This window comes from Thalassophryne amazonica, chromosome 1 (genome assembly GCF_902500255.1).
Source record: "Thalassophryne amazonica chromosome 1, fThaAma1.1, whole genome shotgun sequence".
Classification (NCBI taxonomy): domain Eukaryota; kingdom Metazoa; phylum Chordata; class Actinopteri; order Batrachoidiformes; family Batrachoididae; genus Thalassophryne; species Thalassophryne amazonica.
Window position 1 is genome coordinate 161,903,515 of NC_047103.1, and position 15,979 is coordinate 161,919,493.

The 15,979-nt window shown below is 52.4% G+C and overlaps 1 protein-coding gene across 1 annotated transcript in view; it reads right to left on the reverse strand.

Moving 5' to 3' along the window:
- LOC117518410 (sodium/hydrogen exchanger 2-like) overlaps nt 1–14,055 on the reverse strand; it is a 45,262-nt gene extending 31,207 nt beyond the window's left edge. The window contains exons 1-3 of the mRNA XM_034179560.1: nt 13,623–14,055; nt 12,936–13,188; nt 7,620–7,692 (exon numbers count right to left, since the gene is read on the reverse strand). Of these exons, the coding sequence (XP_034035451.1) occupies nt 7,620–7,692; nt 12,936–13,188; nt 13,623–13,902 (606 nt within the window). The 5' untranslated portion in view covers nt 13,903–14,055. The remainder of the gene's footprint in view (nt 1–7,619; nt 7,693–12,935; nt 13,189–13,622) is intronic.
- Nucleotides 14,056–15,979: the final 1,924 nt, after the last annotated feature.

The window sequence follows — 15,979 nt, forward strand, 5'->3', positions numbered from 1 at the left end:
AAATACACAAAATTAGCAAAGTCAATTAACACCAGGTGACGTGTGGGCAGGCTCGAAGATAGAAGACCCCCGACGAGAGAGAAGCCGCGTCCCACACGGCTTCCACCACCAACGGTCTGGAAGAACACCGGAGCCGCCAAGTCCCGAGTCCCCAGGTGGCCTCCGTCTTCGGCTGTCGACCCTGGTACTGCTGGCAGAAAGCAAAGACAAGATGAATGAGTGTGAGTCCGCACACTCAGCAATCCACAGTCTGCACACAGTTAGGAGGGAGTACCTCCACCTCCAATCACACACTCGTGCAGCTCCTGTTTAATCCACTTATCTGGTTTGGGGTGTGAGGCGAAGCCGTCGCTGTCACACCAAACGCCAATCCCACAGACAAGGACGAACACCACAGGATAACGGCTGCAAAAGAAGCTCAGATTATCACTCAACGATATGAGTCAGCAGAGAAAATTACCTCTTCGGTAGTCGATTTCTCGGCGGGGAGGTGCAGTTGCAGTCCGGCTTATATAGTGGCGTAGAATGAGTGACAGCTGGTGCGATGAGTGACAGCTGTCACTTCTTCTGGGTTCTTCCTCTCGTGCTTGGAGCCCGCACTCCAAGCAGGGCGCCCTCTGGTGGTGGTGGGCCAGCAGTACCTCCTCTTCAGCGGCCCACATAACAGGACCCCCCCCCTCAACGGGCGCCTCCTGGCGCACGACCTGGCTTGTCGGGTGTCTTTTGTAGAAATCGGCCAGGAGGGCAGGGTCCAGGATTGAAGCTCCTCTTCAACCCAGGAGCGTTCTTCAGGTCCATACCCCTCCCAGTCCACCAGAATTGGAACCCCCCGGCCCTTACGACAGACGTCCAGGAGCCTGCGGACTGTCCAAGCAGGCTCCCAGTCGATGAGCCGGGCAGGAGCGGCCATAGGTCCAGGTGCACAGAGGGGCGAGGTGTGGTGTGGCTTGATGCGGGACACATGGAATACAGGGTGGATCCGCAGTGAAGCTGGGCGTTGGAGCTTCACTGCGGCCGGGTTGATGATTTTGAGGATTTTAAATGGTCCAATGTATCTGTCCTTCAACTTAGGGGAGTCCACACAGAGAGGGATGTCCTTTGTGAAAGCCACACCTCCTGCCCGGGCTGGTATGTGGGGGCCGGGGAACGCCGGCGGTCCGCATGGGTCTTGCGCCATCGCTCCGGGCCTTCAACAGGGCAGACGCGGGCGGTCCGCCACACCCGGCGGCACCTCCTGAGGTGGGCCTGGATCCGAGGGCACACCGACCTCTCCCTCCACCAGCGGGAACAATGGGGGCTGGTTACCCCAAACATGCCTCAAAAGGGGAGAGGCCGGTAGCAGACGAGACTTGGCTGTTATGGGCATACTCGATCCAGGCCAGATGGTAACTCCAGTCCGCCGGGCTCGCAGAGGTGACGCAGCGAAGGGCCTGCTCCAACTCCTGTTTAGCCCGCTCTGCCTGGCGTTTGTCTGGGGGTGGTACCCGGACGAGAGGCTCACAGTGGCACCCAGCTCCTTACAGAAGCTCCTCCAAACTTGCGAAGAGAACTGGGGACCACGATCTGATACGATGTCCAATGGTATCCCATGCAGCCGCATGACGTGGTGGACCAGGAGGTCTGCCGTCTCCTGGGCCGTCGGGAGCTTCGGGAAGGCCACAAAGTGGGCCGCCTTGGAGAACCGGTCCACTATCGTGAGGATGATGGTGTTGCCCTGGGATGGCGGGAGGCCCGTGATGAAGTCCAGGCCGATGTGAGACCAGGGGCAGTGAGGCACCGGCAGGAGTTGGAGGAGTCCCGAGGTCCTCCGATGGTCTGCCTTGCCCCTGGCGCAGATGGTACAGGCCTGGACGTAGTCCCGAACGTCGGTTTCCAGGGACGCCCACCAGAAGCGCTGCTGGACCACTGCCATGGTCCTACGCACTCCCGGATGACAGGAGAGCTTGAATCCGTGACAGAAGTCCAATACGGCAGCTCTGGCCTCTGGTGGGACGTACAGTCTGTTCTTGGGGCCGGTCCCCAGGTCCGGGCTCCTTGCCAGGGCCTCCCGGACGGTCTTCTCCACGTCCCAGGTAAGGGAGGCCACGACAGTGGACTCAGGATGATGGTCTCGGTGGGGTTCGAACAGCCCCGCCTTGGCTTCCTCTTCGTGCACCCAGGACAACGCATCCGATTTTTGGTTCTTGGTCCCGGGGCGGTACGTGATCTGGAAGTCAAATCGCTCCGAAGAACAGAGACCAGCGGGCTTGCCTGGGTTCAGCCGCTTGGCGGTCGGATGTACTCCAGGTTCCGATGGTCCGTGAAAACCGTTGAAAGGCAATGACGCCCCCTCCAGTAGGTGTCTCCACTCTTCAAGAGCCTCCTTCACCGCGAGGAGCTCCCGATTGCCGACGTCATAGTTCCGTTCAGCTGGGGTCAACCTGCGGGAAAAATAGGCACAAGGATGGAGAACCTTATCAGCCTCCACGCTCTGGGACAGCACGGCTCCTATCCCTGAGTCAGAGGCGTCCACTTCCACTATGTACTGGCGATCAGGATCAGGCTGCACCAGAACTGGTGCAGTCGAGAACCGGCGTTTCAACTCCTTGAACGTGGCTTTGCACCGATCCGACCAGGTGAAGGGGACCTTGGTGGAGGTCAGGGCAGTCAGGGGGCTAACTACCTGACTGTAGCCTTTAATGAACCTCCTGTAGAAATTTGCAAAGCCGAGGAACTGCTGCAGTTCCTGCGGCTTGTTGGTTGGGGCCAATCTCTCACCGCCGCAACCTTGGCCGGATCAGGGGCGACGAAGTTGGAGGAGATGATGAACCCCAAGAAGGACAAAGAAGTGCGGTGGAACTCGCACTTCTCGCCCTTCACAACAGCCGGTTCTCCAACAACCGCTGTAGGACCTGAGTACATGCTGGACATGGGTCTCAGGGTCCGGGGAAAAGATGAGTATATCGTCCAGATATACGAAGATGAACTGATACAGGAAGTCCCGCAAGACGTCATTTACCAAAGCTTGGATACGTCTGGGGGGCGTTTAGTGAGGCCGAACGGCATGACCAGGTACTCAAAGTGACCTAACGGGGTGTTAAATGCCGTCTTCCACTCTTCTCCCTTCGGATCCGAACAGGTGGTACGCGTTTCTAAGATCCAATTTTGTGAAAATTTGGGCTCCATGCAGGGGCGTGAACACTGAATCCAACAGAGGTAACGGGTATCGGTTTGCGAACCGTGATCTCGTTCAGCCCTCTGTAATCAATGCATGGACGGAGTCCGCCATCCTTTTTGCCCACAAAAAAGAAACCAGCACCCATGGGGAGGTGGAGTTCCGGATCAGCCGGCAGCTAAAGAGTCCCGGATGTAGGTCTCCGTTGATTCACGTTTCCGGACGTGAGAGGTTGTACAACCTACTGGACGGGTACTCAGCGCCCGGGACCAAATCGATGGCACAATCGTACGGTCGGTGCGGGGGAAGAGTGAGCGTCAGATCTTTGCTGAAGACGTCAGCAAGATCGTGGTACTCCTTTGGCACTGCCGATAGATTGGGGGGGACTTTAACCTCCTCATTAGCCGTCGTGCCGGGAGGAACCGAGGATCCTAAACACTCCCCGGTGGCAGGTTTCGCTCCCACTGCGTCACAACCACGGGATGGCCAATCTATCCAGGGATTGTGCTTCACCATCCTTGGAAATCCCAAAATCACTCGGGAGGTAGAAGGTGTTACATGGAACACTATTCCTCCCTGTGATTTCCAGACACAACCAAGGTCACTGGCTGGTCTGATGAGTGATTAATGGAAGCAGGGTGCCATCTAGTGCTCGCACCTGCAATGGTGCCAGCAGAGCCACCAGGGGGAGCCCTACTTCCTTTGCCCATCTGCTATCCAGCAGATTCCCTTCCGACGCCGTGTCTACCAGTGCTGGGGCGTGAAGGGTTAGATCCCCACAAAGGATCATCACTGGGATTCATGCAGATTTGCGGGATTTCCCGCGTGCGTGTTATGACCCACCCTTAGCCCAGTTTCTAAGGACAGGCATTGTAGTTTGACCGTTTTGGGGCAGTCCTTCTGCTATGCTCACAAGAGCCGCAGACAAAACACTCCGCGGGCCAGCCTCCTTTGTCTGACGTTTGTTTTTACTTGGCCCTGCTCGTGTCCATAGCTCCTCAGCAGGGGAGCTGTAGCCACACGGAGCTCATGGCAGTGAAGCGTGGGGACGACGTCACCTTTTCAGAACGGGAAGGGGGAGGGACGGCTCGTGCCCGGTCACGCCCCCCGGGTCTGCTCCCGACGATGCTCATTTAAACGGTTGTCTAAGCGTATAACCAAATCGACAAGGCCCGTCAAATCCCACGGTTCCTCCTTAGCCAGCAGGTGCTCCTTCAGGACCGGAGACAGTCCATTTACGAAGGCGGCTCGGAGCGCAACGTTATTCCAGCCGGACCTCGCTGCCGCGATGCGGAAGTCGACTGCATACTCGGCTGCGCTGCGACGCCCGTCTCATTGACAGCAGCACGCTCGAAGCGGTCTCGCCTCTGTTGGGATGGTCAAACACTTGTTTGAACTCCCGTATAAACCCAGCATAAGACGTTAGGAGCCGTGAATTCTGCTCCCAAAGCGCCGTAGCCCAGGCGCGTGCCTCTCCTCGAAGCAGACTAATAACATAAGCCACCCGGCTGGCGTCTGACTTGTACATGACAGGACGCTGTGAAAAGACAAGCGAACACTGCATGAGGAAGTCTGCGCACGTCTCAACACAGCCCCGTTACGGTTCCGGAGGCTTATGTATGCTTCCGGGGACGTGGGGGGGTCGTTGAACGACCCAGTGGAACGTCTGTTACGGGCCCAGGACCAGCAAGAGGAGTGGCTGCCAGCAGCGCCCTGATCGCGCGCTTCCACCCTGGCGGTGAGAGCCTCACCCTCCGGTTAAGGAGAACATTCTGCTTGGTCACTAAATCTAGCCGAGCCGTGAAGGCGGTTAAGATCTGCTGCAGCTCACTCAACATGCCTCCCGCTGACGCCTGCGCTCCTGGCTCTTCCATTGGCCGTTCAAGCTCGGGTTGACGCCCCTCGGAATCCATGACGAATGGCCGAGAAATCCTGTTGGGAAGGTGTCGTAGCACGGACCCACAACAGGGGGCGCAAATGAACGGACAATGAATAAGCCAAAAAGTAACAATTTAATGTTGTGACAACACACAACTAAATACACAAAATTAGCAAAGTCAATTAACACCAGGTGACGTGTGGGCAGGCTCGAAGATAGAAGACCCCCGACGAGAGAGAAGCCGCGTCCCACACGGCTTCCACCACCAACGGTCTGAAGAACACCGGAGCCGCCAAGTCCCGAGTCCCCAGGTGGCCTCCGTCTTCGGCTGTCGACCCTGGTACTGCTGGCAGAAAGCAAAGACAAGATGACTATGAGTGTGAGTCTGCCACACTCAGCAATCCACAGTCTGCACACAGTTAGGAGGGAGTACCTCCACCTCCAATCACACACTCGTGCAGCTCCTGTTTAATCCACCTTATCTGGTTTGGGGTGTGAGGCGAAAGCCGTCGCTGTCACACCAAACGCCAATCCCACAGACAAGGACGAACACCACAGGATAACGGCTGCAAAAGAAGCTCAGATTATCACTCAACGATATGAGTCAGCAGAGAAAATTACCTCTTCGGTAGTCGATTTCTCAGCAGGGAGGTGGAGTTGCAGTCCGGCTTATATAGTGGTGTAGAATGAGTGACAGCTGGTGCAATGAGTGACAGCTGTCACTTCTTCTGGGTCTGGCGCCCTCTCGTGCTGGAGGCCCGCACTCCAAGCAGGGCGCCCTCTGTGGTGGTGGGCCAGCAGTACCTCCTCTTCAGCAGCTCACATAACAGCTACAGCCTTATTCCAAATAGAGTAAATTATTTTTTTCCCTCAACATTCTACTTGCAACACCCCATAATGACAACATGATTTTTTTTTTTTTTTTTTTGCAAATTTATTACAAATAAAAAACCAAGAATTTGCATGCACATAGGTATTCACACCCTTTGCTCAATACCTTTACTTGGTGCACCTATCTTTGGGCAGTTTTGTCCATTCCTCTTTGCAGCACCTCTTAAGCTCCATCAGGTTGGATGGGGAGCGTCGGTGTACAGCTATTTTTCAGATCTCACCAAAGATGTTCAATCAGATTAGGTCTGGGCTCTTGCTGGGCCACTCAAGGACATGTAGAGTTGTCCTGAAGGCGCTCCTTTGATATCTTGGCTGTGTGCTTAAGGTCACTGGCCTGCTGAAAGATGAACCGTCACCCCAGTCTGAGGTCAAGAGCGCTCTGGAGCAGGTTTTCATCCAGGATGTCTCTGTGCATTGCTGCATTCATCTTCCCTCAATCTGACTAGTCTCCCAGTTCCTGCCACTGAAAAACATCCCCACAGCATGATGCTGCCATAGAGGCATGATTGGTGGATTGCTGCAGAGATGGTTTTCCTTCTGGAAGGTTCTCCTCTCTCCACAGAGGAATGCTGGAGCTCTGACAGAGTAACCATTGAGTTCTTTGTCATCTCCCTGACTAAGGCCCTTCTCCCCAATCACTTAGTTTAGACGAACGGCCAGCTCTAGGAAGAGTCCTGGTGGATCTGAACTTCTTCCATTTATGGAAGATGGAGGCCACTGTGCTCATTGGGACCTTCAAAGCAGCAGAAATGTTTCTGTACCCTTCCCCAGACTTTTGCGTTGAGACAATCCTGTCCCAGAGGTCTACAGACAATTTCTTTGGCTTCATGCTTGGTTTGTGCTCTGACATGCACTGTCAAACTGTATGCAGACAGGTGTGTGTCTTTCCAAAATCATGTTCAATCAACTGAATTTACCCCATGTGGACACCAATTAAGCTGTAGAAACATCTCAAGGATCATCAGTGGAAACAGGATGCACCTGAGCTAAATCTTGAGTTTCATGGGAAAGGCTCGTATGTGATTTTTTTTTTTTTAATAAAGTTGCAAAAATCTCAAAAAACACTGTTCACATTGTCATTATGGGATATTGTGTATATAATTTTGAGGGAAAAAATGAATTTCCTCTATTTTGGAATAAGTTGTAACATAACAAAATGTGGAGAAAGTGAAGCACTGTGACTACTTTCCCAATCCACAGTATACCCATGATTTTAATGTGGTACCTTCCCAAAAAGATCTTCATGTTGGCTTTCATGATGGTTTTCAGTTTTACCTTCTTTCTTTTTGGGTAACTGTTCCAATTAAAGAAAAAAAAATTTTTTTAAACCACCGATTACAGGAACCGTTTATTGCACCACCCAAGTTCAATTCTCGAGCAAACTATGGCTTTGCTATTTTTTTTTCCCTATTCTAGAGTCCCTTTCACAAGATACACATAAAGTTTTTTTTTATGTATGTCAAAATAAACTGAAAAAAAAATTTCTACCCTGCTGGGATTTCAAAGATCAAAAAGAAAAAATTCAGTTCGATCTGGCTGGTGGGAAAAACTGTGGAAGGCAGCATCAAAGTAATGAGCTCTAAAAAGGGCTCTCTGAAGAAGTGGAGGACCTCATCAGTAGTGGGGTGAGTCTCCCCTCTGACCTGAGACACCAACACTCTGCCCCACCTACTCCATGCATGAACATGAACTGACCTGCAGGTTGATATCTTGAACTCCAAAGACCTCAAACTGGCAGATAGCAAAGAGTGACAGCCCGATGCCAATACTGTTCCACAGAGTCTGTTATGTGGGCCGCTGAAGAGGAGGTACTGCTGGCCCACCACCACCAGAGGGCGCCCTGCTTGGAGTGCGGGCTCCAAGCACGAGAGGGCGCCGGACCTTGAAGAAGTGACAGCTGTCATTCATCCCCTGCACCAGCTGTCACTTGTTCATCATCAGCATCACCATCTTAAAAGCCGGATCGGAACTCCACCTCCTCGCCGAGAAATCGACTACCGTGAGGTAATTTTCTCTGCTGACTTTAACACAGTGTTTAGGATTCTGACCTTTTGTTGCAGCCGGTATCCTGTGGTGTTCACCCTTATCTGGAAGTGGCGTGGAGCGTGACGACGACAACCGCGCTACAGATAAGTGGTCACACTAGGAGCTGCACGAGTGTGTGATTCGGAGGTGGAGGTTCTCCTCCTAACTGTGCACAGACTGTAGACCACTGAGTGTAAGGATTTACACTCACTCATCTTTTTCTGCTTTCTGCCAGCATACCAGGGCGAAAGCCGAAGACAGAGGTCACCTGGGGATTCGGGCCTTGGCGGCTCCGGTGTTCTTTTCAGACCGTTGGTGGTGGAGGCCGTGTGGGACGCGGTCTCTCTCTCGTCGGGGTCTTCTATCTTCGAGCCTCCACACGTCACCTGGTGTTCATTGACTTTGCAATTTCTGTACATTTAGTTGTGTATTGTCACAACAGTAATTGTTACCTTTTGGGCTTACTCATTGTCCGTTTCATTTGCGCCCCCTGTTGTGGGTCCGTGCTACGACACCTTCCCAACAGGATTTCTCGGCCAATCGTCATGGATTCCGAGGGGCGTCAGCTCGAGCGTGAACGGCCAATGGCAGAGCCAGGAGCGCAGGCTCAGCGGGAGGCGTGTGGGTGAGCTGCAGCAGATCTTAACCGACTTCACGGCTCGGTTGATTTAGCGACTCGAGCAGAATGTCCTCCTTAATCGAGAGTGGAGGCTCTCACCGCCAGGGTGGAAGCGCACAAGCAGGGCCAAAGTTAAAATAAGTGACAGACAAAGGAGACTGGCCCGCGGGGAGTGTTTTTGTTCTGCGGCTCTTGTGAGCATATGCAGAGGGATGCCCTGAACGGTCAAACTACAACGCCCGTCCTTAGAATCTGGACTAAGGGTGGGCCATAATACACACGCGGGAAAGACCCCGCAGATTCGGCTACGAATCACAGTGACATCCTTTGTGAGGAGTTAACCCTTCACGCCCCAGCACTGATAGACACGGGTCAGAGGGGAATCTGCTGGGACAGCAGATGGGCAAGGGAAGTAGGGCTCCCTCTGGTGGCTCTGCCAGCACCATGCAGGTGCGAGCACTAGAATGGCACCCTGCTCCCATTGATCACAACATCAGACACAAACCAGTGACATTGGTTGTGTCTGGGACTCACAGGGAGGAGATAGTGTTCCCATGTAACACCATCTACCTCCCGAGTGATTTTGGGCTTTCCATGGATGGTGAAGCACAATCCCCGGGTTGATTGGCCGTCCGGGGTTGTGACGCAGTGGAGCGAAGCCTGCCACCGGGAGTGTTTAGGATCCTCGGTTCCCCCGGCACTACAGCTAATGAGGAGGTCACAGTCCCCCCCAATCTATCGGCGGTGCCAGAGGAGTACCACGATCTTGCTGACGTTTTCAGCAAAGATCTGGCGCTCACTCTTCCTCCGCACCGGCCGTACGATTGTGCCATCGATTTAGTCCCGGGCGTTGAGTACCCGTCCAGTAGGTTGTACAACCTCTCACGTCCGGAACGCGAATCAATGGAGACCTACATCCGGGACTCCTTAGCTGCCGGGCTGATCCGAAACTCCACCTCCCCGATGGGTGCTGGTTTCTTTTTTGTGGGCAAGAAAGACGGCGGACTCCGTCCATGCATTGATTACAGAGGGCTGAACGAGATCACGGTTCGCAACCTATACCCGTTACCTCTGTTAGATTCAGTGTTCACGCCCCTGCATGGAGCCCAAATCTTTACGAAATTGGATCTTAGAAATGCGTACCACCTGGTTCGGATCCGGAAGGGAGACGAATGGAAGACGGCATTCAACACCCCGTTAGGTCACTTCGAGTACCTGGTCATGCCGTTCGGCCTCACTAACGCCCCCGCGACGTTCCAAGCTTTGGTAAATGACGTCTTGCGGGACTTCCTGCATCGGTTCGTCTTCGTATATCTGGACGATATACTCATCTTTTCTCCGGACCCTGAGACCCATGTCCAGCATGTACGTCAGGTCCTACAGCGGTTGTTGGAGAACCGGCTGTTTGTGAAGGGCGAGAAGTGCGAGTTCCACCGCACTTCTTTGTCCTTCCTGGGGTTCATCATCTCCTCCAACTCCGTCGCCCCTGATCCGGCTAAGGTTGCGGCGGTGAGAGATTGGCCCCAACCAACAAGCCGCAGGAAACTACAGCAGTTCCTCGGTTTTGCAAATTTTTACAGGAGGTTCATCAAAGGTTACAGTCAGGTAGTTAGGCCCCCTGACTGCCCTGACCTCCACCAAGGTCCCCTTTGCCTGGTCGGATCGGTGCGAAGCCCGCGTTCCAGGAGTTGAAACGCCGTTCTCGACTGCGCCAGTTCTGGTGCAGCCTGATCCTGATCGCCAGTACGTAGTAGAAGTGGACGCCTCTGACTCAGGGATAGGAGCCTGCTGTCCCAGAGCGTGGAGGCTGATAAGGTTCTACATCCTTGTGCCTTTTATTCCGCAGGTTGACCCCAGCTGACGGAACTATGACGTTGGCAATCGGGAACTTCTTGCGGTGAAGGAGGCCCTTGAAGAGTGGAGACACCTCCCCTGGAGGGGGCTTCGTTGCCCTTCACGGTTTTCACTGACCATCGAACCTGGAGGTACATACGGACCGCCAAGCGGCTGAACCCCAGGCAAGCCCGCTGTTCTCTGTTCTTCGGGCGCTTGACTTCCGGATTACATACCGCCCCGGGACCAAGAACCAAAAACCAGATGCATTCTCCCCGGGTGCACGAAGAAGAAGCCAAAGCGGGCTGTCGAACCCACCGAGACCATTCATACCCGAGTCCACTGCGTGGCCGCCCTTACCTGGGACGTGTAGAAGACCGTCCGGGAGAGAGCCCTGACCAGGAGCCCGGACCCGGGGACTGGCCCCAAGGACAGACTGTACGTCCCACCAGAGGCAAGAGCTGCCGTATTGGACTTCTGTCACGGGTCCAAGCTCTCCTGTCATCCCGGGGTGCCGTAGGACCGTGGCAGTAGTCCAAGCAGCGCTTCTGGTGGGCGTCCCTGGAAACCGACGTCCGGGACTACATCCAGGCCTGTACCATCTGCGCCAGGGGCAAGGCAGACATCGGAGGACGACGGGCCTCCTCCAACCCCCTGCCGGTGCCTCATCGCCCCTGGTCTCACATCGGCTGGATTTCATCACGGGCCTCCCGCCGTCCCAGGGCAACAACGTAATTCCTCATGATAGTGGACCGGTTCTCCAAGGCGGCCCACTTCGTGGCCCCCGAAGCTCCCGACTGCCCAGGAGACGGCAGACCTCCTGGTCCACCCGTCATGCGGCTGCATGGGATACCGTCGGACATCGTCTCGGATCGTGGTCCCCAGTTCTCTTCACAGGTGTGGAAGAGTTTCTGCAAGGAGCTGGGGGCCACCGTGAGTCTCTCGTCCGGGTACCACCCCCAGACCAACGGCCAGGCAGAGCGGGCCAACCAGGAGTTGGAGCAGGCCCTTCGGTGTGTCACCTCCACACATCCGGCGGCCTGGAGTCACCATCTGGCCTGGATCGAGTATGCCCACAACAGCCAAGTTTCGTCTGCCACCGGCCTCTCCCCTTTTGAGGTGTGTTTGGGGTACCAGCCCCCATTATTCCCGCTGGTGGAGGGAGAGGTCGGTGTGCCCTCGGTCCAGGCCCACCTTCGGAGATGTCGCCGGGTGTGGCGGACCGCCCGCTCTGCCCTGTTAAAGGCCCGGACGAGGGCCAAGTCCCATGCAGACCGCCGACGGTCCCCGGCCCCCAGTTCCAGCCCGGGCAGGAGGTGGGTGGCTCGCGACCAAGGACATTCCCCTCTGTGTGGACTCCCCCAAACTGAAAGACAGATACATCGGACCCTTCCCAATCCTCAAGATCATCAACCCAGCGCGCGTGAAGCTCCGACTCCCAGCTTCACTGCGGATCCACCCGGTATTCCAAACACGTGTCCCACATAAAGCCTCACCACACCTCGCCCCTTCTGTGCACCTGGACCTACGCCGCCCTCCTGCCCGGCTCATCGACGGGGAACCTGCTTGGACGGTCCGCAGGCTCCTGGACGTCCGTCGTAAGGGCCGGGGGTTCCAATATCTGGTGGACGGGGATGGGTATGGACCTGAAGGAACGCTCCTGGGTGAAGAGGAGCTTCATCCTGGAACCCGGCCCTCCTGGCCGAGTTCTACAGCCGACACCCGGACAAGCCCGGTCTGGGCGCCAGGAGGCGCCCGTTGAGGGGGGGGGTCCTGTTATGTGGGCCGCTGAAGAGGAGGTACTGCTGGCCCACCACCACCAGAGGGCGCCCTGCTTGGAGTGCGGGCTCCAAGCACAAGAGGGCGCCGGACCCTGAAGAAGTGACAGCTGTCATTCATCCCCTGCACCAGCTGTCACTCGTTCATCATCAGCATCACCATCTTAAAACCCGGATCGGAACTCCACCTCCTCGCCGAGAAATCGACTACCGTGAGGTAATTTTCTCTGCTGACTTTAACACAGTGTTAGGATTCTGACCTTTTGTTGCAGCCGGTAATCCTGTGGTGTTCACCCTTATCTGGAAGTGGCGTGGAGCGTGACGACGACAACCGCGCTACAGATAAGTGGTCACACTAGGAGCTGCACGAGTGTGTGATTCGGAGGTGGAGGTTCTCCTCCTAACTGTGCACAGACTGTAGACCACTGAGTGTAAGGATTTACACTCACTCATCTTTTTCTGCTTTCTGCCAGCAGTACCAGGGTCGACAGCCGAAGACAGAGGTCACCTGGGGATTCGGGACTTGGCGGCTCCGGTGTTCTTCAGACCGTTGGTGGTGGAGGCCGTGTGGGACGCGGGTCTCTCTCTCGGTCGGGGTCTTCTATCTTCGAGCCTGCCCACACGTCACCTGGTGTTCATTGACTTTGCAATTTCTGTACATTTAGTTGTGTATTGTCACAACAGTAAATTGTTACCTTTTGGCTTACTCATTGTCCGTTCATTTGCGCCCCCTGTTGTGGGTCCGTGCTACGACACCTTCCCAACAGAGTCCCCACCACGGCGTACCACAGCACCGTGCCGATATTCTCAAAGAACGGCCGTGTGGGCATGAAATAACCGCCGTCGAGGACGATGGGCGGCAGCATGTAGAGGAAGAAAACATTTGAGCTGAGCACAGCAGGGGGCTCCTCTTTCACTGAGTGCATGATGGCACCAACTATGAGGCCGATGGCGATCAGGAGGCAGGACTCTGGGATCCAGATGGTGACTTTATGGTAGATGTGAAACCCTGTTTGTGAAGAGAAGAAGAGATAGGTTCCTGGGTTCCTGTGATGGCTTCAAACCCCAAGACCAAAAACAGCTGTTGATCCAACCACATTTCAAACAAGCAGTTATACCACCCTGTCACTGGGTTTTATTGGAGTTTAATTGACTTTAGTATGATCTTCATACACACACAGTCCTATAAACCAATGGTGTCCAAATTATTCCAGAAAGGGCCAAGAGGGTCCAGGTTTTCCTTGCAACCACTGAATCCAGCAGGTGATTTCACTGAACTCATCCCACCTGCTCATAGTGATGCAATCAGTGAAATCACCTGCTGAAGTCAATGGCTGCAAGGAAAGCCTGCACCCTCTCAGCCCTTTCTGGAATACCTTGGACACCACTGCTATAAACCATCTCTGCATCAACCATCTAGATTCCCAAATTGTGCAAACATACCAATTTTGGCAAAGGAGGCCAGCAATACCCAGAGTGTGAACTCAAATGGGAGCTGGATCCGAGGGTAGTCCATCATGAACACCGGAAGGTTATTCTTTTCCTCACTCGGGAAGGCCTGAGGTTGATTGTTGTCAGGTTTGACGGCAGGGACATTGGTCACTGATAAAGGATTTGTGTCCTGAATCTCGCATTTCCCTCCAGTGCAGTAGGCCAGCAGAAGCAAAACCAAGTAAAGAGCCCCTCTGCCCATCCTGACTTCAGACAAACTTACACTCCACATTTCCACTCGTCAATATCCATCAATGAAGATTCATTTTCAAAAATCTCTCATTTCTTAGTACCTCAGCCAATCCATTCCTCCAGTTCATGTCCAGTACAACAAAACATCAACACATGAAAAGAGTTTCTGTTCGCTTCAGCTTTTCGTGTGTCATCTCTGAGGTGCAGCAAGATTCTTGTTGAACCTGCTTGTCACATCACCGGTGTGCCGTGCCTACTGGGTGGAGCTCACGAAATGATCAACAAGGAGAATTATGCAGTTGGTTACTGACTGAATCAAAGTCCTGAAATTATTTAACAAAATCCCTTTTATTGTAAAGTAATGATTTATGCCAAGTTGAAATGCAAGTGGTGTGAAAGCATGTAATTATACATAACTGCCATGTGATGGGGATAAAGGACCATTTTTCTTTCAACAGTCACCTGCCGTAATAGCAATAATGACAAAAGCAATTGTTCACATAGTATTTTAAATACAGGAAAATAACAACAAAACAAATTAATAAAATTGAAATTATAAACACAGTATATTTTACCACTAATTCTTAATTAAATGTATGATCATGTTTGTATGGTTTGTGGAATGAATTTGTTATTTTTACTATAATATTATTATTGCGATTATCCTGGAAGTATCTCTCTGAGTATATAATATGAGTGGAGGAGTATGTAGGTAATTGTAGGCTGGTTGTTATAGAAGATTATAAAAGATACAAAAATGAACTATGCATAAATGTAGTTGTTTTGAACCAATCCATTCAGCAACAATGTCAGTATAAAAGCATTCACAGCTTTACTATGGTTTTGAGTTTCACAACTTACCACATGCACAAATAATACTCCACAGTAAAAGTATGATAGTCTCTAACATTCATCATTTCATGATTTTTTAGTGATGTAATTATGATTTTACTTGTGCTATGTAATGATAAGTAACAAGGTAATGGATAATGATGGCGACAATATCCTGAAATATATTTTTCATGATATCCTTTGACTACTTTGAACATGACCTTTGACCCATCTCCAAATGTTAACCATCCGAACCATGAGTGGGTGAGTGCTTTCAACTCACCCACTCATCCAGGGCGTATTCCCACCAAGTTATAAAAACAACTTCATTTCTTACTATAGTTATAGTACATAATATTAGGTTAACTGTCTTTGTGGTTGTTCTTTTGTTTAAATTAGACCATGGGGCATTCCACAGAAATATGAAATTTCGTTTGACCCATTACTGAACAAAGATCTGACTCTTGTATCCTCTGATGAATGGTACATATGTGCCAGAATGCCATTTTTCTGGAAATATTACCTGCACATTAATTAGTAACAGCTGTTTCAAAAGTGCACCAGGTGCCAATCTACAGTCTTTGTTTTAATATGACTGTAGTTCTTAACAGGTCTCCCAGAGGGCTCTGGTGACATTAATTTACCAATCAGCTTCTTTGTTTTATCATCAAGAAAGCAACATGGCAGCCCCCATGGAATGCTGCTTACATCTTTTGGAGAACAACTTTGGGCCAATTTCAAATATCTCTGTGGCTAATTACGAGAAGATTTGTGATTGTATGAAAGAGTGGAATTGTCTGGACAGGAAGGAATTGGCAGTAGCTAGTCTTCTTTCTGAAAAAAGTGCTGATTGTCCTGAACATGAGTTCCTATTCTCTGGTGATGTGTCATGCATGTCATGCACTGTGTGTTCCTTTCTAAACTTGGCCATCACAAACGGTGTTATGCCCTATTCACTGACAAAAATAGGATAGAGGCTGCCAAGAAAAGGATTGACAAACTGCATTTGAAAGGTCTTGCACCATCTTCAGCTAAAGTTGGGGCAGCATGTGCTAGCACTAGTCATAGTGGGGAACAAAGTTGCAAAAAGCCCAGGCTCAGATCACAGATTTCTCATAGTGTTTCATTAGAGGAACGTAGGAAGCGCCTTGACCTATTTCCTCTGGAATGCTGTATATGTCACAAGGCTAAATACATGAGAGATGCTGCCAGTAGAAAGCGAAAGGTAGTAAGTCAGTGCCTTACAGAAAATGCCTCAGATGCATTAAAGACAGCAGCAAAACTGC